Source organism: Didymosphaeria variabile (assembly GCF_027946475.1).
Source record: "Didymosphaeria variabile strain IMI 356815 chromosome Unknown scaffold_2, whole genome shotgun sequence".
NCBI lineage: Eukaryota > Fungi > Ascomycota > Dothideomycetes > Pleosporales > Didymosphaeriaceae > Didymosphaeria > Didymosphaeria variabile.
In genome coordinates this window covers 4,347,312-4,372,028 of record NW_026611621.1, presented here as the reverse complement: position 1 = coordinate 4,372,028, position 24,717 = coordinate 4,347,312, and the positions used below count along the sequence as shown (strand labels likewise).

Below are 24,717 nucleotides of genomic sequence, written 5' to 3'. Positions count from 1 at the left end.
TGTCACCTGACCCAACCTAGCAACTTGAGAAACTCGCAGAGAGTGTTTGCAGGTACACATGTTTTGCAAAATCAGACCTGAGTATGTTGCGCGATCACGAATACTCAATAGTTTTGTCTGGGAAGTATGACCAGTAACTATGCAGGGGACAAAGATGGCCTAAAAGCTGAAGATGTGGAACTCTTCTGGTACCAGATAAGCAGCCGTCCCTTTGCCTACACCATGCACTTTCCCTGCTTAATGTCGCAAAGTGTTTAAGCACTCATGTACTATTCTCGAAGAGCCCAAACCGGGATTGTTGTTTAGCTTCTTCTTACTTCAAATGCGTATCCAGAACAAACTACAAGAATAAATATGGTATCATGTTTAATTCAGAACGCTCGCAAAATTGCAGTATCTTCAACAAGTTCTTCGTTTCCCGTCATCTCCGCCCTGATGACGGCGCCAGCTCCGGCAGCTCATGCATATTAGCCGCCATTTGCGGCTGCACCTGCGGACTCGCCTGTGGCATTTGTACCGTTCCCACCCCCGGTGGCGGACCGCCATACTGCTGTGGCGCGTACCCTCCATACGCTGTACCCTCTTGTGGCTTGGCCACTTGCGCATCATATGCGCTCATATTTGGCGACACAGGCTGGAGATACGGACTCGGACCATTCCCATATGTCTGTTGAGGTGGAGGATAGTATGCGGACTGCTGTGGTGGGTATTCGGGCTGCATCTGTGCCTGCGACGGGCCTTGCGGAGCAGGACCATACGCATGCTTCTGCTGTCTCTGCCTCCAAAGGTAAAAACCCATGCCCGCGACAGCAAGGAGGCCGACTATGCCGATTACCACGCCTGCAATCCAGGCTTTGCTTGCTTCTTTCTCTTTTGCTGGTTCGGCCGTGGGGGGTGGACGACTCTGTGGGGTCTGATGTCCGCGATGCGACCGATGAGCCTGACGATGCGGGACTTGCGGTATTGGTGGTGGTTTCGGTAGATGAGGAATCCGAGGATGATTCGGAGGATGTTTCGGAGGAGGAGGTCTCAGTCGAAGATGAGTCGGTGGTGGTCATGTCTTCTATCAAAGTGCCCGAGGGCTGTTCGCGATAGAAAAGGAGGTAGGAGCGGTCCATGCAGTGGTACCATCGTAGCGAGCTGGAGTCTGATGTGCCTGCGGTGTATATGATATCATAATCGCAGATTGAAGTGCAAGATGTCGAACCACCCTCCGATTTGAGTGTAGAGCCATCGCAAGATGTCCAAAATGCCGTTGGACATATATTCGACATATATGATGAGTCGTCCGAGCACCAATCTACCAGAGTGCTATCGCGGAAGGTTGCAGCGGAGCCTGGTTTATCAGAGGAAGTGACTATTGTACCTTAGCGTCTTTCTTAATGCGTTCGTGATGTTTTCACTTACTGACGGTATTGCCATCACCATCCGTAGTGTAAAAGTAGCCCACAAGAGAGGCTGGTGCTTCTCGAATAAACAACTCAGCGCGCTGTGTGATCATTGGATGCGCCGCCTCGAACGCTGCATTGACAGGTGAAGCGCCGACATGCATAAACACTTCCAGCAACAACGCGAAGGGCAGAAGATTAAACATCGTGCAAGGATTAACGAACGTAGGCAGCGAGTGGCACTCAAGGTGAGAGAATTCAAGAGCGAAAGCGACATGCACTTGAAGAACAACGGAAGGGGCCTGCGGCCCCCAAAATAGCACCCCTAGGCCTGATCTCAAGGTCAGTATGCGGACCCATGTCATAAGCGGAGGCAGTGTTTGGGTCGCGGGAAGGGCACCGCCCATGCGGCGCCCCCATCTGGGTTATCACACAACTTCATACCCGGTCGTCGAGGCTGAGGCTGCGGCACGGTCAATGCCTGAGGTGGTCAAGCTTGACCGCATGCTCATGCATATTGACCATGTTCCTGAGGTAATGAGGTCGCCTTGGAAATGCTTCGAGAGAGGAAAAGAATAGCGCTGCTCCATGAGGGCTTCTTCGCTGCAGAGGAGTAGCGCAGATCTGAAATTCAGAGCCCAAGTAGCTCAACCTCCCGGGATTGGCGTTACTGGCAAGAGTGTGATTCGACGAATCAATCGCGTAGACGGGGGCTTAGATGTTGTGGAGGGGGCCAGTGAACACCTCCTTGGCATGCGGGACTGTCGCGGCGATAGAGGCCTGGTCCACGATGGTTGCATGGGAGATGAAACGCCTAGTCTACGTGAGAGCATCTGAGCCACGTGCAGTTGTCCGAGTTCTCCTCACCGGCACGCAAAGGAGTAGCGAGAAGAGGATGAGGTGCGGTAGAGTGTGGAGAGACGCTTGCGGAACCACTGGGTCGTGCCGCTCCTCGGTTATCTTGTCTCGATTGGTAACCTTGTCCCGTTGCGGGCAATGCTGGACGAAGGGGTTGGGAAGTACTGCTCAACGCGGTGGCATCTTCGAATTTCGAGAGGCCGGAACGCAAATGAGGCCTCCATACATGTAAGCTTCGGTACTGTCTCATCGGTTCTGTCGGGTTTGCCGATGGCCGGGACATTATGCACGAAAAGAAGGCTGAAATGAGGTTGGGGCCCAGGTGCAAAATAAGGTTCTCGTTGTAGGGTCAGTGCGGTCTATAAGCGCCGCCCTAAGATCCCATTACCTTGGAAAACATAGCCTCACAAGACCACAACACCTTAACATCACGATATCGAAGCCTGGTCTTCACTCGAATTCGGGACGAGGTCAATGATCATATGGATGATTTCGATGACAGAACGTGAGGGCCGGAAGGGGGTTCTGCTTCAGCCGCTCACTACAGATTGGTTTGCTTCAAAACAGGCGCGGTGATCATCTGGATGATATGCAGGGCATGCCTATCTCATACGTCACCTTCAAAGGACTAACGTCTATCGTCTCTCATATTCGAACTTCTTCTCATTAAACTTTACATCTTCGCAATTGAGATGCCATGCGAGACATGTATACCATCCAGATTATCAAGCTCATCAAACACATCTTAATCAGACTCCTCGACCATCCATGTTTTCTCTACGAAAACAGCACACACCGACACCCTGGGCAAGTGTTCTTCTCTTCCAAATCCGTCCACAATATGATACATCGATATCCGAAGACATGGCCGCAGGGAAGCCTGACTGGTGCCTCGGTCACTGAAGTACTCAACTTTGCTTCTTTGTAAGCGCGGAGGCGTTGGGAACAGATAGCTCATTCTGCGTGTTCGTTGTCCGAAGTGGCGACGAGGTTTACGGGTACGATACCATGGCGGATGAAGGCGTCTTTGCTTGGGAAGTGTGGGCTTGCCATTGTTAGTGACTGATGGAGTCGTGAGTTTGGTGAGTTGACGCTCAACGCGATCACCCTGTGGGTTCCTCTTCCCATGTGGGAAATATGTCATACATGGGAGGGCTATGGTCTGAATCAACCTGTGGGTCAGGTGTTGCGTGAATGTTCACGGGTATTGGCACTACTCAATGTGTTTCACTGTTGAACATTTGTTGATCTTGCGCACAAGGAAGTGGAAATTGATCTGTTATTAATTTAAGATGAGCACGAATCCCAAGGGCGATTATGCGAAAAAAGCACGACTTTGAAACAATATCATCAAGGTCAAAAAGAGTACTGCAAGAGCATCATCAAGCTGCATTTTGGTGGATGAGATTGCTAGGACGCATTCTCAATTATATACTACGAACTACAATTATGTTTCAAAAGATCGTATCTACATATATGTCATCAAGTACACATCTACCACTTGGTCTTCTGAGCGCGGGTGAACTCAGGCTCCGGGTGGAGACCGTCTGGAACCTCAAGAGCAGTGGTGTAAGCGGACTCCTTCTCCAGAGAGCCCCAGGTCTTCTTGACAACATCAGCGACCTTGCGTCCGTTGTGGTTCAACTTGGTAGCGGGCACGGGCCATGGGACGGAGGTGTTCTTGTCGTTGAGCTTGCCGGCGTATGAGACGTTCCAGTACATTTGGGAAAGAGGAGTCTGGCCGTGCCACTGCCTGACGCTGTCACCAGTCTTCTTGGCAACGAAGTCGAACACGTTGGCACCGACGTCCCAGCGGCCGAGGGTGTCGAGACCCCAATTAGCCTGAACGGTAGCAATCTCGCTGTAGTGGTTGTAGAAGTTGCTGTCGGTGGTGCCGACGAGCTTCTTGGGGACAGCGTCGCCAAGGAGAATGGCAACAATGCGGTTCTGCTGGGTGTAGGTGTGGTTCTCGTCGAAGGTGAGGATGACAAGAGTGTTCTTCATGAACTTCTTGTCGTTCAAAAGCGGCTCGAGGAAGTTCTTAGACCAGGTTCCAGCGACGGTTACTGTGGAGTCGTGTCCATCTGAAGTCATGTTGGGAGTGATGAACATCCACTGGGGCAGAGCATCCGCCTTGAGCTCCTCGTGGAAGAGGGTCAGGTTCTTGATCTGGTTCAAGCGGCTGGTCTGGTCGGCGACAGAGTCGTACAAGACCGGAGGGTTGTGCTTGCGGACGTAGTCGTTGGCACCTGTCTGCTGGTTCTTGTAGTCGAAGCCCTGGAAACCAGTGTAAGGCATATCCTCCTGGTACGCTCCCCACGAGATCTTCTTCGCCTCCAAAAGGTCCACGATGGTCGAGACGTTGGACGGGATCGCGGTCAGATCATCGTGGTTGATTCCGTAGTAGTCGCCGGAAATAGCGGCCGCATAGTTTGGCATGGAAGGATGCGTGACCGCAAAGTGGTTGGAGAGGGTAATACCCTTCTTAGCCAACCACTTCAAGCTTGGGTCTCCAATGGCGAGGTCATAGTCGGTGTTCTCGAGCCAGATGATGGCGACACGGTCGAAAGCCTTGCCCTTCACCCAGTCCGAGGTCTTGTATCCACCACCGTAGGATGGCTGCTTGGGGGCCGCAACGGCAGTGCTGGCGAGCAGCGACACCGAGAGGAGCAACGAAGAAACCATATTGACCAGTTTCGCCCAACACAGAACGAACGAAAGGACAGACCACGAGTCGCGACTGATAAATGAAGTGCAGTCGATGCCTACGCTGCAGGTGCAGGGCCAAGCCCCAATAATGTATACCCTATTATACGTTTTCCAGCAGACCGGTTACGCCTCCGAGGAGCGTCATGGCATGCCGACAATCATCTCCGTTGTGGCGGCGCATGCCTTGCGCAACTGCGAATCAGGGCAATTGTATATAGCACATGTACCTTGTAGGCGGTGGGGGCCCCTGGTGCGTGCATGGCTGTTAAGCTTTTGTAGGAAGGTGTCGTACGTGCTTGGTTCTCGTAGCGGAAGGCGTGTTTGGGTCGCCATTCCTCATTGGATGGCTGCCAAGGGTCTCGGCATGGATGTTTTCTCAGCCTTCGCTCCTCCGGACACCCCGGCAAGAAAGCTTCGATTGCGCCGCACGTGCGCTATTGCCGAGTGCCTGTGGCAACGTCCAGGGCTATCAATGGAGCATGCTCTCGTGAGAACCGTCCAGTTCGGTACTCACCACCACAATCCGACATCGCGGTGGAGCTTGTGCATATGCGCTAGAACACGCTACTAACCGATGCGAATCCCGCGGCGTAAGATCGGATTTGGTTGCTTAAGAGAAGGACTGTAGGACTTATACGTGTCATGGCTCGTCATGAGGTGTTCCAGTTGAGCGAGAGGAAAGATGCAGAACATGATGAAGAACGTGAAGGGCTCCTTGGAGGTGTAGAAGATTCAGAGCTGAACAGCGAGGTGTCCGACGTTGAAGAGCTGGGAACGAAGAGCGAATCTGAGGGCAGGTCTTCGGAATCGACTGCTCAACGGGTGAAGAAGCATTGGTTGAGGTGAGTAGCTTACGTTCAATCGTGATCGATGATTCTGACTTCACAGAATACTCGTCGTCGCAATTCTTGCAGCTTGGACAGTTGGGTTCCTAATACACTCACTTCTGTCTCGCAGCCATGGTGCCTCAAACGAGGTTGTTGAGGCTCAGTTGCGTCCCGAGGAAGACTATATTCTCGACTCCAATTGGAACTTCGAAGCAGAACCGGTCACTAGAGAGTATGACTGGACAATCTCGGAGCATGAACTAAACCCGGACGGCGTCTACAAACCAATGACGCTGATAAACGGCATGTTCCCTGGCCCACTGATCGAATGTAACGAAGGCGATGAACTTGTAGTTCACGTACATAACAAAGCCTCGAACGCTACCTCGGTTCACTGGCACGGAATGTTCCAAAACGGAACGAACTGGATGGATGGAACCGTTGGCATCTCCCAGTGCCCAATCGCCCCTGGTCAGTCATTCACGTATCGGTTCAATATCACTGGCCAAACTGGCACGTACTGGTACCATAGCCATATGTCGATGCAAGCTTCGGATGGGCTCGTAGGACCTATTGTCGTTCACGCAAAGGGAGGCGAGGAGCAGAGGCTGCAAAAAGTACCGTACGGGCAAGATCGAGTGGTCCTTGTGTCTGATCACTACTACGACTTGGCTTCGAATCTGCTCATGGAATACCTTAAACCCGGGAACGAGAACGAAGAGCCGGTGCCGCAGTCAGCATTGATCAACGGACGCGGCGCTCGCAACTGCACAGACTTGCCGAACCGCAACTGTTCTTCGGTAGATAGGTCGAACACCCTCTTTGACCTGTCGACCGAGCATAATACCCGACTGCGCTTCATCAATGTAGGAGCGTTCGCCGAGTTCCAAATCCAGATCGATGAACATGAGTTCTTCCTCACAGAAGTCGATGGCACCGACGTACACCCACAGTCCATCCACCGTCTCAATATCAACCCGGCGCAACGTTACAGCATCGTAGTGCCCCCACCCAAGGATCAGCAGGATCTATACTGGATGAGAGCCCGCATGATCACCCACTGTTTCGCCTACGAAGAGCCCGAGCTGAAAGAAGAAGTCCGCGCCATAATCAGATACCAAACACCCAGCCTCGCCGTCTCCCCCCAAAGCAAAGACTGGCCCGAAATCATCGAGCTCGAATGCCGCGACCTCAACGTCAGCGCCCTAAAACCCGTCGACGCTATCGCCGCGCCCGAAAAAGCCGACGACCAAGTCTACCTGCGGTCAAGTTTTCAGATCAAAGATTGGCGCCTAAGCAGAGGCTTTCTCAACGACAGCTCCTACCGCGCGAACATGTCCCATCCGACGCTGAACACGCTTGTCGATGCGTACGAACGGAAGCAGGAGCCGCACATGTATTACCTTTCTTATCCGTTTGGCATCAACACTGGCTTCGATGCTAAGCATACGCTCGTGTACCAGACAACCGGTATCCGCACCATTGATATCCTCATCCAGAACTTCGACGACGGAAATCACCCTTTTCATCTCCACGGGTACAAGTTCTTTGTGTTGGCTTCCGGCCACGGGTACCCCGCCGATGATCTGTACGACACGCTGGACTTCGCGAATCCGCTGCGTCGCGATACGGCCAGTGTAGAAGCCTTTGGATGGACGCTGATCAGATTCGTTGCGGACAATGCGGGGGTGTGGCCGTTTCACTGCCATCTTGCTTGGCATAATGAGGCTGGTCTGTTGATGCAGTTCGTCACGAGGGCTGATGAGATTGCGAAGTGGACGTTGCCGGAGGATGTGAAGGGCTTGTGTGCGGCGCAAGGGATTGAGAAGGGTGCGGGGCCGGAAGACGACATTTGGTTCGGGTCTTTTGACTGACCGTGTGGAGCTTTTGAAGATCGAAGATGGCAAGAATGCGCATCGAGGCTTCGGGACAGGAAGCGGCCTAGGTCCAAGGATGAGCGTGGAGAACAGCCTCAGTGCGGACTGTTCCAAAGATGCTGCTGCACATCGTATAGCATCTTCAGCCATCTTAATCTGTGAGACGGACTTCGCAGCTGGTCTTGCTTGGAATATATGGAGACCGATGACCGACCGCTGGTACCCATGTCCTACGCTTGGAAGGGTTGTCCAAGCCCACAGTGCGGCTAATAATAGGACACCGAGCAGCGCGTGCATATCCGCTCACGTAGAGCTTTAGTGTTGCGAAATGACGATGTAGCAACAATAGGTAGGGCATCTGGTCGTCGACAGGCGGGATTTTGTCATAGGAATCAGGAGTGCGCCATGTATCCACAGTGTATATTTAGATCAAAGACACCGCAGAACATCATTTGCATCTCGTTTCTTTTCCGCCACACAGAATAATGACCTGCGCCTCGCTCTGATGATCTCAATTCTCACCATTTCCCTGCTTGGTCCTACCTAGCACACCCACCTGTGCCTGGTGGCCTGCTCTTCCGCTAGCTGCTATTACTCCCCCATCGTCATGCTCACTTCTGTTCGAGGATCGAAAGCGTTTCATTCTCTGCAATGCTGAAATAATCAACAACCTCCAGTAACGGAGCTTAGTATGGAAGTAACGGGGATCCTCCAACACTGTGGATTACGCTGTTCGGGATGGGGCAGACTGGGGATGATATTGAATCGCTGTTATGTAAGAGTGTGGAAGAGGCGAGACGTGATGGAGATGGATGTATATCTGAAGAAGGGATTGGAAATGGGTGTGAGGAAAAGTTAAGGTGTGGAAGATTGTGAGATGGAACTATAAACCATCTACCGCCCTGTACGTTGCTGTCTTAACGCTAATGAGAGGGCGAAAACAGTTCTGGATGGGATAGTGACCCGAAGTTCCAGTGACGGAAGATATCTCAACATCTGTTGCGTGTGACTTGCCGCACTGGACGTTATGGGCTGGTCATGCTTCATCAGTGATCGCGGCACTTCGCGAAACTCTACGCCTAGAGGTTCGACTCTGCTGCCACTGAATATATCAACATGGAAGCAAGCTGGACGGCATGTTATTTGCCTACATTCTCTTCGAGTGCAGGTTGGTTGCAGTCCTGATCCTCTGACACCCCGAACGCACCAATCAACGTCACCGCAAGCGAGTCGCAGAATTGTTCTTCCGCCCCGCCAACGTCACGTAACCGCACCTCTCCCAGCCATCCTCGGTTCACAGCACAGACACCTCCTCAACACCCACCACCATCGTCCAATTCATCCCGATCTGACTCGTACTATGAGTTTGCATCTCCGATGAAGCATTGACAAGGTTTAGGCATCCGCAGAAGCCGCCCGCGGCCCCTGAGAACCGCTCAGAGACGACACGAGGCCGTAGCGTGCGAAGCGCTGTCTACCGGGCAAATCCGCTGAGAAATCGGGACTTATGAGGGGCACATGTATAGCCATGGCAACAGGGTCGTAGATGGACATCCAGAGAGGGTCCCGAAGGCCCGGCGAAGGGTCCTTCTGACGCAATCTGCCGAAGGGGGTTGCGGCGGTTGGGACATCAGGCTGCACTGTGCATCGGATATGATGGGAAAATCTCAATCAGAGAGAAACCATCCATGCATCCACATCTTTGTGCATGCACTCTTCGAGGCAGCGATAGCTATATAGAGGGCATTGACCTCGAACTAGAGGTGCGGTTGCTGCGGGACATCCTGCTGGCTCCCGGTTGCTGTGCCAATGAAGGGTTTTGTAAAACGAATCCACTGAAAAAACTAAAGGCCCCTCAACAGTTCGCTGATGATCGGCAACGCGCAATGAGGTAAAAAATGAAAGAAGAAAATAGGCGGGTGGTTGCTGTGGCATTATGACCCTAGATCCGCGACCGTAAGATCGCAGCCTCCTATGTAAGAATGAGGCCACAAGCAATTCAGCTTAGAGTTTCGGCGACCGAGTTGATGTCACAGATCCGTGATTGGAAAACGCCCACGGAAGCCGGCTAGCCCTTCCACGGCTGCTGATGCCGCCGTTGTGGGGTTCAATGGTTCGATATTGGCTCGCACCGGGCTGCGACGCCATCAGCAAATGCATTCTGCCTGACGCGCATCCCAACGGCGAGACGGGAACGCGCATTTCTCGCGCGTTCGTTAGGCTTCAAGACATGAAGCGGAGACTGACTTGGGTGTGAGTGATGATTCGTAAGGCGCCGGCTCCATCATACATGGACCGCTGTGGGGCCACCGGTCTGGGGAGCTCGGACGCTCAGGAGCCGCCACGACATGCTTCGAAACAAGTGATTATCGTGTCTGCTACGCTCACTACTTGATTTAGACAGGGCGTGTGGTAAGGAGGTAGACGTCTGACAGCAGGCCACAGTGTTGGGAGGATCCCGTCAGCAGCTGCGGTGACATTCAATGTGCAGCGACAGCAGCGGCAGCCTCGCAGCGGGCGTAGCGGTGATTATCATGCAGTCAACAGTTTGCTTGCGGCTGTGTGAGGATGAGCAGCAATGTCGTGGCCGTGTCACGCTCCTGTAGCGTAAGCGACTGGAGCGCTAGGAACCAGAAGGGAAGCCGTCGGTGCGAATCGCCCGTGTCACGGCGCCCGCTTGTCCACACCTCGCTACCCTTCCTCGTTGCTCTGGGAGACAATTGACGTCCTGTCACACCGACGGCAGACATTGTTGAAGGCCCCGCACGACGTCGAAATTTTCTGTGCAAAAAGACGACGACGAGGCAAGGAGCGCCGACGGGTCGCATATTGGGTCCACTGCACACGAGACGTGCTCCTCCTCGGACCGGGCAGCATGCACGGAGGCGGGGTCGGAAAGAGTAAGAGTCCATAGTTTCGTCGCGGTGTCGCGTGTGCTTTGACTTTGCAGACGCGCTCGCGGTCGCGACTGTGACATAATCTGAGATCAGGCGAGACGAGCTGCAGTCGATGGTGCAGTGGTGTGGCTAGCAAGCAGTGCCGCATCGGACGCCGGCTGCTACGGGCTAGCTGCAGCAGCCATCAAGACGACATTATTGATGCGCGGGGGCGAATCAAGGAAGGGGGACGAGGCGGCAGCGTTGGAGGAGTGCTTGCTCGGTGCCATGTTGGGAGCGCGGGAGATGCGCTAAGGCTTACCGATTTCTCGGATTCGCAGGCGATGCGTGGCCGACACCGAATCAGCGCCGCAGAACTATCAAATCGCAAGACGCCTATCCTCAGAACCAAGATCCGCGTCCTGCATGCAGCTGAAGACGCGTACTATAGTACCGAGGGCTGAGTCCCTTCCTTGGACCACAGTGATGTGCATATGTACTGGCGATGACAGGTGTATTTGTGGAGGCCAGACGCGGGCCATTGTGACATGAACCACGGACAATTGCTGCATATGTATTTGATATGAGTGTGAATTCATCACACATGCCAACCCCCGCATGTGGCGAGGCTCCGCAAGGGAGACGGCCATGGATGGTGTTTCCGGAACGGCACAGAGGAGACGCCCCATGCACACGGAGTCGCCCATCGCTCGCATTGGCAATTTCGAGAAGCGAGCTAGAAGGACGCGACTGCGACTCGACGTGTGAGATTGCGTGTGGGAAAGCAATTATACAACGCGAGTGAGGCATGGTCAGCATAGAGAGTCGCAGCCCGTCCCACAGAATGAGAAATTGAGGGCGTCTATCGGAAGATCTTCACGCAACTGCGGAAGGTCGGCGTAAGGAGTGACTGTATGACCCCGGCTGAAAGGTCGGTAGCGAGCAGGTTTCTTTTATAGTATTTCCAATGCAGGAGCAACGGGAGCGGCCTGCACTCAGCCTGGACCAGATAGTCCGGCCAGCCAGCCACGGAAACATGTCGAGATGACAAGATGTAGACGCGTTCTGATGCGACTGCTGTGCAGCGCCGGCGTCGAGCGGGATGGAAGGCCATACGCCGCCGCAGCTAAAAGGAGTAGACTCAGTAGATAGTGGCGGGCGACAAAGAGCGTACAAATGACGATGCTCAGGAGCCCAGGGGAACCTCGCAGTTTGCATGCATGTGCTGGGGAAGGCCTGACGGCGGCGGTGCCTAAAGGCAAAAGCAGGGCTTGGCGAGCTGGCTTCCAAGTTCGTTTCAACGCCGGAGGGCCAGGACTGGGTCGCGTGTTCGCGCTGGCGTAGGTGCATGAGTGGCTGACCGGAATCGCCATCCATGGACGTGTAGATACGTGTACGGCGATCCAGCCATCTCTCCAGAGATTCATCCACCGTGGTAGCCGCCCTCTGTGTCGCAGGTCGCGATGCAGACAGCAGCACAGCCAGCGGTCGCAGTATTGGTGCGCCGTCCCACGCTGCAAAGGGCACAGAGACGCAGCCACGGCCCGTCGAGGCGCGCCGCGGGAGGTGGGCAGGGCGACGCGTGAAGAGGGAACGTGTTCCTGGCTCTCTGCCAGATGCAACAGAGAGACAAAGGCCATCCTGCTCCGCACGCCGCACGACACCGGAGCACTAGGTGTCGATTGGTTAGGGGGCGCCGGTGGTTCCTTGCTCGTGGGCGCGCATGCAGCTTAGCTCGACGCACCCACAAGAGCTCCACCGCCTGGTCCTGGGCGCCGCTGGCCTGTGATTCCAGCCTTGGCCCGTCTACTTCTCCTCCTCCTCTCACCTCTCCCTCACCCTCTCTCCCTATCCGCCTTTCTCACCACGGTCGGAGCATCGAGTACAGGATCTGATGGAGTGCTGAACGTTTCACATCCGTCTTTCCTTATAACTCTGCCACCTGCTCCTCGGTTCCCCCAACCCGACCGTACTCTCTCCCAAACAGGACCAGACGAAGCGTACAGACACCCTCTGTGCCTTCACTGTTCTCCCTCTTTCCCGCCACTGCGACGCTGAGCTGCACAAGACGCTGCACTCTCGTCTGCCCTCCCAGAGCCCCCACTCGACCCTCCGACAGCCTCGTGCTTCGACAAGCGGTGCAGACGGTGCCATCTGTTGTGTTGTATAGGGTATGTTTCTCTTTTCTTCTTCTGTGCCGGTGCCCTGTGACGTTCCGAGGACTCGACCGTAGGCGTATGCTGCCCCACTCCTTCCCGTTCGGCAACCGCTGGGCCGCTCCTGCCTCCTTTCCCGTAAGCACGGAAGCCGCGACTCGATGTCTCTCCTAGGAGGAATGAGGCCTACAATGGCAACGAGATGGACAGCAATAGCGGACGCGTGGTAAAGAGGCGGCAGTGGACAGGCGGCTCGTGTGCGTCGTGTGGTGTGCGTGTCGACGGCTCCGTGCAGAACTGAAATTGGATGTGTGGGTGCTCGAGGGACGCTGCATACCAAGCGCCCGTCGGATTCTTGCGCGCTCGAGACGTGTCTTGCTAGACCGCCGTGTCTACTCGACTGGATCATTGCAATCTCCGGACTGCACCTTGTGCAGACAGCTCAATGACGGCTGCCGCGTCTTTTCGTCCCCTTCGGGAGCACGGACACCCTCCTTGAATCCACGTCGCTGCAAACGCAATACAGTGTATGGTGAAAAAAGAAATTTCTCGGGCTTGCTGCCGGCCGTCACCACGAGTTTCGATCCCAGGGCGCTGTTTTACATTTTTTCCATATCAGGAGACACTTCCATTCCAACAATCTCCCACAACCACCCGACCTTATTGGATACGACCCTACCTTTCGCCGCAATTGGATTCCCTCTCGTCGCCGAAAGTTCTTTGCACACATACTGACTGAACGACTGCGCAGTCCTGTACCCTACCGTAGTCACAACTAGCTGCCACCCGCCATCAACCGACCCTACCCCTCAGGGCCGCTCCCAGCAGTACGTAGAGCCTCAACTACCACTCCACCCCGCCCCGGCTAACCGATTCATTAGGTTTGTGGTTGCCAGATCTGGAATCCGCGCATTCCCCACTCTCTTGGCGATCCACTCACCTCTACAACCAACCGGCGGACTCGTTAACTCGTGCTCTGCCCCATATCCGTGTTCTCCCTCTCTGCGGATAGCAGCCGCCACCCATTCCAACCCTGCTCCTGAATGCAGTTAACAAGGGGCTCGATTCTTTGAACCTGTCTTGTATTCGTCCCTTCGGATTTCTCAGTCCCTGTCCTTCACTTGTTCGCGTAATCGTCTAATTCTTCAGGTATGAGATCTCGCGTTCTACCTTGCATACTATCCGCCTAACAGCATGTCACTCTAGGTTACATTATATCAATTCCCCGCCTCTCAATACCTGGGGATTATCAAAATTATCCAACTAATTACAGTCTTTTCGACCCTTTGCCTACCCGGCTGCCGCTCTCTAATACAGCTCTTCGAGCTACTACTCCCTCATCACGAGCGAGATTCAATCCAGTATATAGTCTATCCAGGAGACCTGACGTCCACTCTTTCGAATCCCAAACGCTGTAATGGCTTTCCGACAACCCTTGTCCCGCTATGGACAATGCAACTCATACTTTGTTGAGACACAAGATGACGGCGTATACGCCGCTCGCGCAGAAGAGAGGGAACGTGCCCGGGCTATCGCACGCATGCAGCAGCGAGCCCTCGCAGAGGAGCTGTCAAGAATGACTGCGGAAGAATACCAAGAAGACATCATGGACCACATGGAGTACATGGAGGTTTGTGTTCCGTACTACCCTGGACTGCGCCCTTGCTGACCAGACGTAGTCACAAACTCTACCTGACGTCAACTCAATTGACATTCAGACCGAGATCCAATGGTTCATGCGTCCGTACCTTCTTGACTTCCTCGTTGAGGCTCACGCTGCCTTCCAGCTGCTTCCCGAGACCCTCTTTCTCGCCGTAAACCTCCTCGACCGCTATTGCTCTCGCCGCGTCGTATACAAGCGTCACTATCAATTAGTTGGCTGTGCTGCCTTGCTGATCGCTGCTAAGTACGGTGACAAGAAAGACCGTGTGCCTACGGTACGGGAGCTCAAGTCGATGTGCTGCTCGCTATACGACGATGAAATGTTCACCCAGATGGAGTGGCATGTGCTACAGACCCTAAACTGGATCATTGGGCACCCCACGGTTGACGCCTTTCTCCAGGTTGCTCTTGCCGAAGGACCTTTTGACCCGGAGGTTGAGCACATGTCCTTGTACATTGCTGAGATCGCTCTGTTCCATAAAGAGTTTGTGTCCACGAGGCCATCGATCCTCGCGAGATCCTCGCTCGCCCTTGCTAGGTGTATCCTCTCTCGCAATGACCACAAGGTGTCTGAGTGGGCAGCCACGTACGATCCCCAGACCGTTATGAGCTTGTCCAACCACCTGTACCAGCCTTCGCAAGTCCTTTCTCGCAAGTATTCATCCATGCACCTCTCGAATGTCTCAACTACTGTAGACGAATTCCTTCAGCGCCAGGCGCAGATTGCTCGACGAGCTGCAGCCCCGCCGACACCCCCTGCGTCTGTTGGATTGGAAGAGCCCAAGTCCATGTCGGATGCTTATGGACCCCAGACACCTCAAAAGAACCATTACTCTGCTGCTGTTCTGCAACATGGTTGCCTCACACCACCAATTACTCCGGAGAACGAGCAGTTCGTGGCCAAGTCACTCCCAATGGCGCCCACCACCTACCCAACAACTCCGACACCCGAGCATCCAGCAAACATGCATCAAGCACAGTACTATCACAACACCTACATACAACCTCAGCCGCAGTACTGACGGCCTACGGCGAAATCTGCTGTAGCGATCCAAGATCAATAAGTCTCCTCTCTTGACCAGGCCTATAATCATCAGGCCGACCTGGTTCACCCGTTTCAGCTGTATCAAAACTCGTTTGTATGAATGAGCGTCATAGCATGGTTCATTTCCTCGGCATTGCAAGCGTTTGCGTTTTCGTTTCTGTCCCCTGCAGCCCCTGAGATACTCAATCTTCATTGTTTATTAGCGATTTCCTATGTTCCTGCGACCATCCACAAAAAAAAATAACGGTCGTAATTCTACTTTGGTGGAAGCAGAAAACAGGTCAGCACAATTTGGTGCATCACCGGCACGGCCCCATGCGCATACCATGTGTATAGTGGACACGTAATTTGGGTCGCTGGGTGCGCGTGCCAGGCGGTGCGTGGTCGGACGGATGGACAGGCTGAAATTGAATACGGGGATGGTGGTATGGAGTTTTCCATCGATTCCTCAGGCAGCAACCCACAAGCACAATAAAGCTCGATTACCCTATCACATTTCTTACTTCGCCGAGAAGAGATACCCCCTTCTATACGCTCCAACACATTCACACACGCACACACTAAAACACTTTCACTTTTCATCCTTTTTACCTCTTTGCTTCGGCGTCGACGGAAACACGGATGCGCATGGTGGTTATGGCATCCCGGGCAATAGCGAGCCGGGTTCAGGGACTGGGCCTGCGTAGATAGCACGGCTCTGGCTCCTTCAAGTTTGTTTTGGGCGGCGAGCGCCGCGGAATGGCTGAAGCAAAAAGCACATTGAGCATTAGTTATAGAATACCCCCCAATCAAAAACATCCCTCATGCAGCTGCACTTGCACTAGCGCTATCTCTGTGTCGCCTTCGCATTGTTTGCTTCCAGGTAGTCTATACTAATCATCTCGACGTTCGTGTTCGCGCGCGGTGCATGATGGCGTGTGGTTTCAGAGTGACGCCGGCTGCTGATATGCGTGGTGTTTCATAGGCTTGCGTCTTGCGGACCGCCAGCGGCGAGTAGGCATAACCTACCGCGAGCGCCGCAGATGCGTATGTACTGACGTGCGACGTCTCACCGCCGCGCACGCTGTGAGCGCTCATAAAAGCATAGTGAAGCAATGGCTCCCGCGTGTACACCCACTTCACACCCTCCTACCAAGCGAGCATGGCACCTGTGAGTCGTCGCCGCCCAATCACTCAGACACACATGGAGGAAGCGGACCGCTGAACGAGCATGTAGATATCCCTCTCGTTAACGCCGTCGAAGCTAAAGGCCGCGAGCTACACGCCGCTCCCGTTCTCGCCCTACTCGGACGAGGCCGCTCTATCGAATAACATACTGCAACCCCGCTACGCCGAATCAATTGTGTCGGACACACCTACGTCTCCCGCCTCGATCGAATCTTTCGACGTTCTAGATTCGATCGCGTGGCGGCGGGGGTACACATCACACGACACACAGGACGGGCGACGGCGAGCCTACGAAGTGCTCCGCAGAAGATGGAAGAAGAACAGAGCGCACATCATCGCTATACTGCTTCTCTTCACGCTTTTCGTAGTAGGCTGCGCGGTGGGCGGATGGGCCGTTGTCCGGCACGAACATTCACAGATCAAAGAAACATGTCTAGCTCGAGGAGGGGATGAGCGGTGCGAAGATCCGTCATGGGCCAAGTGCGTGGCTTCCAACGGAGCGGGATATTGTGAAGGCGTCATGTGAACTCGACTTCGGCGTGGATCGTGAGTTGTCAGCACGCGACAGGAGTGCGTCGGTCCTTGTTCCGTGGAATCAACGTGACAAGATGAGGCACAAATCGATATTGCCCCGGGTGGGAAGGCCGCCAGGTATGGTATGTGGAGTGATTGTCTCCCTTACCAGAATTATTGCCTGGGCGAGATGATGAACAACATTACATGGCGTTGGGAAGGGGGCATCCTGGTTTCTTGGAACAAGGCTCCTGCGATGGATAGATCAAGTTGTGAATGACACATCGGCTTGAGCCTAGAGGATAGGGGTGATCGCGTATTTAATGCGCTGGAATGACGGTTGGGCTGGGGAACCTGGTATTTGAACACAGCTAGGGTCTGGATGAAGACTAGTGGTCAAAGTTCTCTATAAGATTAGGGTATTGGTCGCGTGTATATGGTATGTCCCGAGTCTAATATATATAAGGTATTTACACCACAGCTCGCGGATTTTGAACATCGTCATTTTCGATAATGATTGTGCATGCGCGGCATGTGTTCCCTGAACAGATGATGCGGTGATTTGTAGTAACGCGTTATCTTATCCATACCGTCACACAGGGCAAGGAAGATTTGTTCACTGCTCGTTCACCCTCTAAATGTTTGACTATGTCTAAGTCTCTCTCATCATGCATCGTACAGATCATCTGCATCACTCAATTTTCGATCACGTACTAGGTAGGTACCATACCTAATGCCCCTCGCTCACAGCTGTGGCTTTGCGACTTGAGTAAAGGACTGGGCCACAACAACTACTTATCTCCACCCAAGGCGCTCACACTTTGACGACTACGTTTATCTGTGTAGCTCGAAAGCTGGACTGTCCTGAGTAGTAAAGACGCAAGATACAACACGGGTTTCTCACCTCAACCGTAGATATTGTCCTCGGAGAGCCTAAGACGTAAGGCATCGAACTGTGGGCTTAAACCAGAAGAGTTGAGTACGCATTCAATTATGGATTCTCCTTTCGGTTCAAGAAGTATTGATATACGGGATCGATTATTGAAATGTCTTATCAAGAATTTTATAATAGCAAGAAAAAAAACTTTAGCAGCTCAGCCGCTCTTCTTTACAACTGCCAGCTTCGACCTCACAGGCACGTTCTCCTCACCACCAATCTCGGGGAATTCCTCTAGTTCAAGACCCTTCTTGAATATAATGCAATGCGTACTGCCACCGTAATGGAACATTCCAATCTCGTCTCCCTTTTTAACATGCTGACCCTGCTTTACCGTAATGTCGCACGTGCTCACCTCCGTCATGCCAATGCCTAAAAAGGCCACCAAGCCGATATCTTTGTTATCAGCTTCAAAGTAGATAATTGCCCGTGTCGCAGTCGCAGTCAAGTAGCCCTGCCCGTTCGTCTCGCCGCCTTTGTTGATGTCGTTGGATTTAGCAGACGGATCACCCAGCCCTTCGAACAGCGGCTCAGAGAAGTATGTCCCGTCCTTGACATATGCTTTCTTGACAGTACCAGACACGGGAGCGTGCCAGCGGTGGTAGCTCAACGCGGAAAGGAAGGCCTGATATATTGTGCCGCCGATGAAGTGCTCGTGCAGAGGGTCGTGGTCTAGCATGTCAAGCAGACTGTACGGCTGGCCCTTGATCCAGAAGCGATCGCGCGGGGCGACACTCCGGGCTACGTTGTAGGGCTTGGACTCGCATGCGTTAGCAATCACGGTATCATCATCCAGAGAGGCGACGGGCCGCTTGTCCTCGTGGAAGTGCCGCGTGAAGAACTCGTCCCAGGACTTGAAGCCATGGTGCTTAGCACTGGGGTCGCATTTGAACAACTCTTCGAACTTGTAGGATGTCTTGCCTACATTGGCCGTCGCGGCCAGATCAGTCGTTCCGTGATCGCTGAACCAGCCGATGGAGTCGTTGCCGAGGACGTAAGCCGATGGCGGACTGGAGAGAAATTCTGCCCAGGCATTCAGCACCTTTTTCATCATCTTGTTCACCTCAGGGTCCAGGAAGAATGCGAAGCCGGAAGGTGTGCCCATTGGCCAATCTAGGATGGCGTTCAATGGCGTACCAACCATGCCGATGCCGTACGAACGGTCGTTCCATTCGGGGGCTGTAGTTAGGATGTGATTAAAGAGCATGAGCATATGCTCGTAGTCGCGGACTTGCTTGTGGCCTTCAGGGTCCTGAGAGTACGGCTTTTTCGAAGGAATTTGCTCGAACATAGAGCAGACGAGGAGGTGAATGCGAGTGTTGTTTTCGATCATGTCCTTGAACTCTTTGATGACCGGGTGATACTCTTTGGGGTTTGCATCAACCTTCTCAATGATACTATTCATCCAGTCTTTGTGAATGCGGTGGTCCGTTGGGAGCCATTGGCCTGGCCTGAGAAGTCAGCCATCGTATAGATGAAAAATTAGAGCTGTCTTTACCGATGCACGCGGTGCTCGTGAGGCACATCGTCAACTCTATCTTGGTGGACCATAGCGTAATCTGACTTGAACTGGTGTTTATGTGGGGAGTACTGAAATTTGAAACGGCAGTCTTTGATTGTCAGATAGTTGAGGAGTCCTGTTCGCTTATGTTCCTGCTCTTATATCCCTCTGTGTTGCTTCCCCGGTTTCTTGGCAGGTAGCTCCGTTTTAGTACCTATGGTAGTCGTAATAGCGTTGAAGCTGGCATCATGGCGACGTCACACTGCACGGCTGCAACGACTGGTCGTCACTAACGTATGGTCTCGAACGAACAAGCGTGTCATCTCATTTCATCAAGTTAGGTTCACAGGGAAGTGTAAGTTGTAAGAAGCATAGAGCTGCCAAGAAGAGGATGCTGTGGAGGTAGCGCTTGTGCTGGAAGCGTAAATTAGCTTCTTGCCTAGAACGTCGTAGTGTCCCATCCCGATCTTCCAGCATTGTTTGTTCATCCCTACAGATCGTTCGCATTGTACGTACAGTAATAATCTCTCTAAAACCTGGCGGCTGTCCATGTTGTGCAAGCATCAGTATTACTGTGTTCCCACTACAGCGTGCATGCGCTCTTTTTGCATGATGAACGACCATTAATTTCTATCGTAAGACTGCGGTAAACTAAGCAGCTGCCAACCAACATCAGCTTTTATTGTTGTAATGAGTGCCGACTGCCCCTCATGGTCACACGGCCTTGTCTTCCGGATGGTAACTAGCCTGGACGACAGCTATATGGTGTCCTGAGTGAGTATGAAGAGCTGTGATCGAGTGCTATCATTATGGTCGTGACCTTTCCAACCACAACCACGAACTCAGACATAGGACCATGAAACTCGCAGACGTCCTCGTCGCTACTGTCCAGCACATCGTCGAATCTATGCCACCCACCGTGGCTGCAAATGGACCTTCGAATAGACTTGCTTTGGGCACTGGTTTTGGTCTTGGTGTTGCTTCGGGAATACTCCATTACTATGTCGGCATCTTTGTGTTGACTACGAAGAAGATGGTTTGGGAAAGGGAAGCAATGACGCTGGTTGAACATGATAGGATCCCGATTCCACCCGAGCTTGTCGGTATGGACAAACAATAAATGATAGCTGAAGTCGTATGCGAAGTGACACTGTACCATACTAGAAAACCCTTCCCTCTAATCCCGTGCTACATAACAGTGAAGCGATACAGCGGCGAAGTCGCAGGAAAGAGATCTGGCATGCTTCACACACGACAGGAAGGCACAGCCAAGTGTCATCAATCACGCTGACATTACGGTACGTAGGAGACAGTAAATCTGTGCTATACCCAGCCTTCCCTCCCAAATGAGTGGTATCTCGAAAACAAACGCTAATACGCCGCCAGCAAACAACCAACCAACAGAAATCGGCTTTCTACATCGCCGCCCCCTTGCCCTTCGGATCATACAAATACTCATCAAACTCCTGCTGTCCCTGCGGCGCGACCCCAGAATGCCTTACACTCTCTAGGGTATGCTGTCCCTGGGTCGGCGGCGGATAATACGTCTGTGTCTGCTGGCCCACGGGATACTGCGGCGTCATTGGCTGCTGTCCCACAGGATACTGCGGCGTCATCGGCTGTTGAGCATAGAACTCCTGCGTCCCGCCCAGCTCATTGAACGCCCTCGTCCTAGGCGTAGCAGGCGTTTTAGACCACGGCGCGTTACCCGTAGCGGTGCCCGGCGTGCGAGGGAGTTGTTGCAACTCCCACATGTGCTGCCACTGCTCTTCGGCGGTCATTTCCTGGTCGTAGGGCGAGGAGGCGTAGAGTTCTTTTTCGGCTTTCTTTTCGGCGACCTTTGTTTCGTGGGCGAGGCGGGCTTCGGGGGTGGGGAAGAGGGACCAGATGGAGAGGGCGATGAAGATGACGTAGGTTGCTCTGGATAGAAGGTCAGCTCGCGGTTGTGCTGGAGTTGGAAGGAGAGGAAGCAGGAACTTACAGCATGATGATCGAGACGCCGAAGGCGGATTTGGCCTGCATGCAGTAACCGCGCTCGGTTTTGTCGGACACAATATTGCAGCTCTTGGTGATGTACCATGGGGCACCCTTGTTCTGGTGCGCGGGATCGACGGTGTCGGGCGCAGTTTGGACGTATAGCGAACCAGCCCAGAGCCCGGCGAGTACGACATGGAGTATGAGTGAGATGATGGGGTAGAAGACGTGCAGGAGCCAGAGGGTGAACTTGATGAGGTAGAAGAACATGCATACTACGCCAATGTACATGTTGTAGTTGGTGTTCCTGTTGCTCGATTAGCGCCTGGTGAATCGTTGATGCAGACTTTTGGGTGTTGCTCTCCGAGAATCCGGTACGTCCGACATGTAAGGATATAAGATGTGATACTCACAGGCTACTCCAGACTATTGGTGTCTTCATCTCTTGATAGTTATACGCCGCATAAGCGACCTTGTTCGGATCGCTGTTGAATCCCATTTCCCCGCCTACCCGCCATAGAATTGTGCGGTACGTGTTAGGCGCGGCGATGCCGAACAGGGCCAGATTCGCTACTGTGAAGGGGAACTCGAATATGATGAGTCCAAGGACGAGCTTTGGCATGCGCCATCTGCGCGGGAGGAAAAAGTGACCCATTGCGAGGAGTGTGGTGGTGAGGAAGGATCCGAAGCAGGTCGAGCTGGAAACTCGAAGGTCTCGCGGGGCGAGCGATGTTGGAGCTGCGGATGCGCCGCACTGGGGCCAATCAATATGGGGGCTATATCGTGCAGCGCCGTTCGCTCGCTGTAGGATGCAATCAAGCTCGTTCAGCAGCTCGTCGCGGTTGTCGTCAATGGGCGTCGCACAGGCTCTCGTCACACTGTCCAGAGTGGAATCGCACAGCAGCACAAGGCTCACAGGGCCACGGCACCTTTAAGCAGCGCTCAGCCGAACTCCACAGTCGCGCCTACAGGCCGGGGGCGAGCCAGCAACAGCGCGCCTGCAGCCGCTGAGTGGGTGTTCGATTCTGCCCATCACAGCGCGGCGTGGCGTCAACAAGCCAATCATGGCCCGCAGAGGGCTTATCCCTCCTGCAGCATCCCTGCTGACCGCAGTACTCGCGTGCAGATGGCACCCAAGGTCATTTGTCCGGAAGAGGAAGGGCAATATGTGTTGCGATGGCCATTGGGTGCGGCCATGGTGAGATTTATGGGGTCGTCGTACAGAGTGTTGGTTCAGTTGTTGTAAAGGGAGTGGAGTAGGATGCTACCCGTGCCGTGCCGCACCCGCGTCCGCGCCTAGAGTGGAGCAAATTATACCACGGCAAGATGAGAATGGGATGAGGGTCGGCAGACATGTCCATCGTGCGAGTAGTCTGGGCGCTTAAAAGTTGTGATGCACCGAAGATGCTACCAATAGCGCTTGCATCTCACGAACTACAGTACAGTGCCAAGCTAGACATCATACCTAAGCCCGACGACGCCCCTTAATGAGCTCGATCTCGGGGTAAAGAATGCTCGACCCTGTGTACAATTGCCCGTTCTCACCCTTCAAAACCTTGTCCGCGAAGTCTTTGATGTAAGCTGTCACAATTTTCAATGACCGCTCGCCATCTAATGTCCCCGCCAATTCTCTTGCCATCTCTTCGTTCGCAATTCCGCCAAGCTTGAATATCAGTGGCAAGTCGCTGAATGTGTGGTGCGCACTCTCCGCCAAGCTGATTTCTCTGAGGCGCCTGGCATACCGAAGCAGACGTGCCCAAGTAGAATTGTTGCGGCGGTTGCGCGGGTCAGGTTCTCCACGACCGAAAAGGACCACGAGTCGCTCAACGGGTCGCGAGATCCCGTACTGTGATCCGTCCATATTCATCGCACCCATGAACCGCCTGTCTTGCATCATTGTGCAGACGGCCGTTGCACCTCCGAAGGAATGCCCGATGATGGCTGCACGTTGTCTATCGAACGGACTTCTGGCATGGGGAAAATGGGGAATTAGCTGCTTGACCACCCCAAGAAATGCGAGCTGTGTCAGAACGAAGCGGGCATCTCTGACACGAGTCTCCAACAACCGTGCGTGCTTAACGACGTTGTCCGTCGCAACGTTGAGCGAGATGTTGCCTCTCGTGTGCGTTCCATCGGGCCATTCGACGACCATGGCTTCCTTTGCGTGATCCATCGTAACTACGGCGTAGCCTTCGGAAGCAACACTTTGCGCCATAGCATTATACTGATGTCGACTGAGTGTCAGACCTGGTGAGAGGAGCACTGCCTCTTGTAAGTAATTGTACTTAACAGACCTGCCTTTGCAGTAACTGCATACCTAGTGGGAACTCTCTAAGATCATCACTTATTGCTCCTGCGTACTCCGACGACTGAAGGCGCATCCTGTTAAACACTTCTGGTAGCCCTTCGCGAGACAATCCGAGGTCCAGAATGCTAGATGTCAAGGGGGGCATGTACGGAACTGCGGTTGGTGGTGTAGCAGCTGTGCGCTCGATTGGATAAAATAGCGAGATCATGATCGGTCGTTGGTAGCCTGGGACCTTTGCTGTGCCATAGCCGACAGCATACCTAAGGCGCGGGTATCAAGTCAGTATGAGGCAAGGGTGGGTGGACTGATACCTTGCGATGCCTTCAGTAAGCGGGAAACAGATAGATCTTCCAGCTTGCAGCAAGATGCATCCATTTGATACCAAGGGGTTTGCATACGGGCCGTTGGGCGCGGGAATAAGGATTGGCGCAACCTCTGAGTCTGCCATAGTGATGATTTTTGGTAGAAGAATGGGAACCTAGAAGCAAAGGCGTGGACACCGTGGAAGTCTTGCAAGAGAAAGCTGTTGGGAGGATATAAATGGAAGGCGCGATCGCTACTGCAAGAAGAAACAACAAGCCTTGAAACAACAATAGACTGCACGACGATACTTGACAATATATACCTTGGTGCATCCACGTTGTCAAGTGAAAGACGTACTGAAATTCTCGGGCAGCATGAATGCGAGGAGAGCGACAGCATCATATTTTTTTCTGGATTGAACAGGTAGCGGATGGTGATATGGCAGCCAAGATCCTTGTTAAATCGTAGGTATTTAGCCAAGAAAGTACTCGAAGGGTTTCTCATAGACTACGATTGGAAGGAATACGTGGTAGCAGCAGGGCGCCGTAAGTTCCGTTCTAGTTCCCGGTAGTGCAAACAGGTTTTGAATAAGGTATTAGGCTTGCTACTTGGTGCT

At 53.4% G+C, this 24,717-nt stretch overlaps 6 protein-coding genes across 6 annotated transcripts; 2 read left to right on the top strand and 4 right to left on the bottom strand.

The window, feature by feature from the left end:
• Window positions 1–3,740: 3,740 nt before the first annotated feature.
• N0V89_003161 (uncharacterized protein) lies at window positions 3,741–4,931 on the bottom strand (the record flags this gene model as incomplete). The annotated part of the gene is made up of 1 exon (XM_056211963.1): window positions 3,741–4,931. The coding sequence occupies one exon, from the start codon at window positions 4,929–4,931 to the stop codon at window positions 3,741–3,743; it is 1,191 nt and encodes a 396-aa protein (XP_056075436.1).
• A 666-nt stretch (window positions 4,932–5,597) lies between these two features.
• On the top strand, window positions 5,598–7,656 carry N0V89_003160 (uncharacterized protein; the record flags this gene model as incomplete). Its single annotated transcript, XM_056211962.1, has 2 exons — window positions 5,598–5,797; window positions 5,844–7,656. 2 exons carry the CDS (start codon window positions 5,598–5,600, stop codon window positions 7,654–7,656), a joined length of 2,013 nt encoding a protein of 670 aa, XP_056075435.1.
• Window positions 7,657–14,108: 6,452 nt separating this feature from the next.
• Window positions 14,109–15,375, top strand: N0V89_003159 (uncharacterized protein; the record flags this gene model as incomplete). The annotated part of the gene is made up of 2 exons (XM_056211961.1): window positions 14,109–14,321; window positions 14,371–15,375. 2 exons carry the CDS (start codon window positions 14,109–14,111, stop codon window positions 15,373–15,375), a joined length of 1,218 nt encoding a protein of 405 aa, XP_056075434.1.
• Window positions 15,376–18,172: 2,797 nt separating this feature from the next.
• On the bottom strand, window positions 18,173–19,420 carry N0V89_003158 (uncharacterized protein; the record flags this gene model as incomplete). The annotated part of the gene is made up of 1 exon (XM_056211960.1): window positions 18,173–19,420. One exon carries the CDS (start codon window positions 19,418–19,420, stop codon window positions 18,173–18,175), a length of 1,248 nt encoding a protein of 415 aa, XP_056075433.1.
• A 1,511-nt stretch (window positions 19,421–20,931) lies between these two features.
• On the bottom strand, window positions 20,932–21,781 carry N0V89_003157 (uncharacterized protein; the record flags this gene model as incomplete). Its single annotated transcript, XM_056211959.1, has 2 exons — window positions 20,932–21,436; window positions 21,498–21,781. 2 exons carry the CDS (start codon window positions 21,779–21,781, stop codon window positions 20,932–20,934), a joined length of 789 nt encoding a protein of 262 aa, XP_056075432.1.
• Window positions 21,782–22,955: 1,174 nt separating this feature from the next.
• N0V89_003156 (uncharacterized protein) lies at window positions 22,956–24,246 on the bottom strand (the record flags this gene model as incomplete). Its single annotated transcript, XM_056211958.1, has 3 exons — window positions 22,956–23,752; window positions 23,808–24,058; window positions 24,197–24,246. 3 exons carry the CDS (start codon window positions 24,244–24,246, stop codon window positions 22,956–22,958), a joined length of 1,098 nt encoding a protein of 365 aa, XP_056075431.1.
• Between the last annotated feature and the right edge of the window lie 471 nt (window positions 24,247–24,717).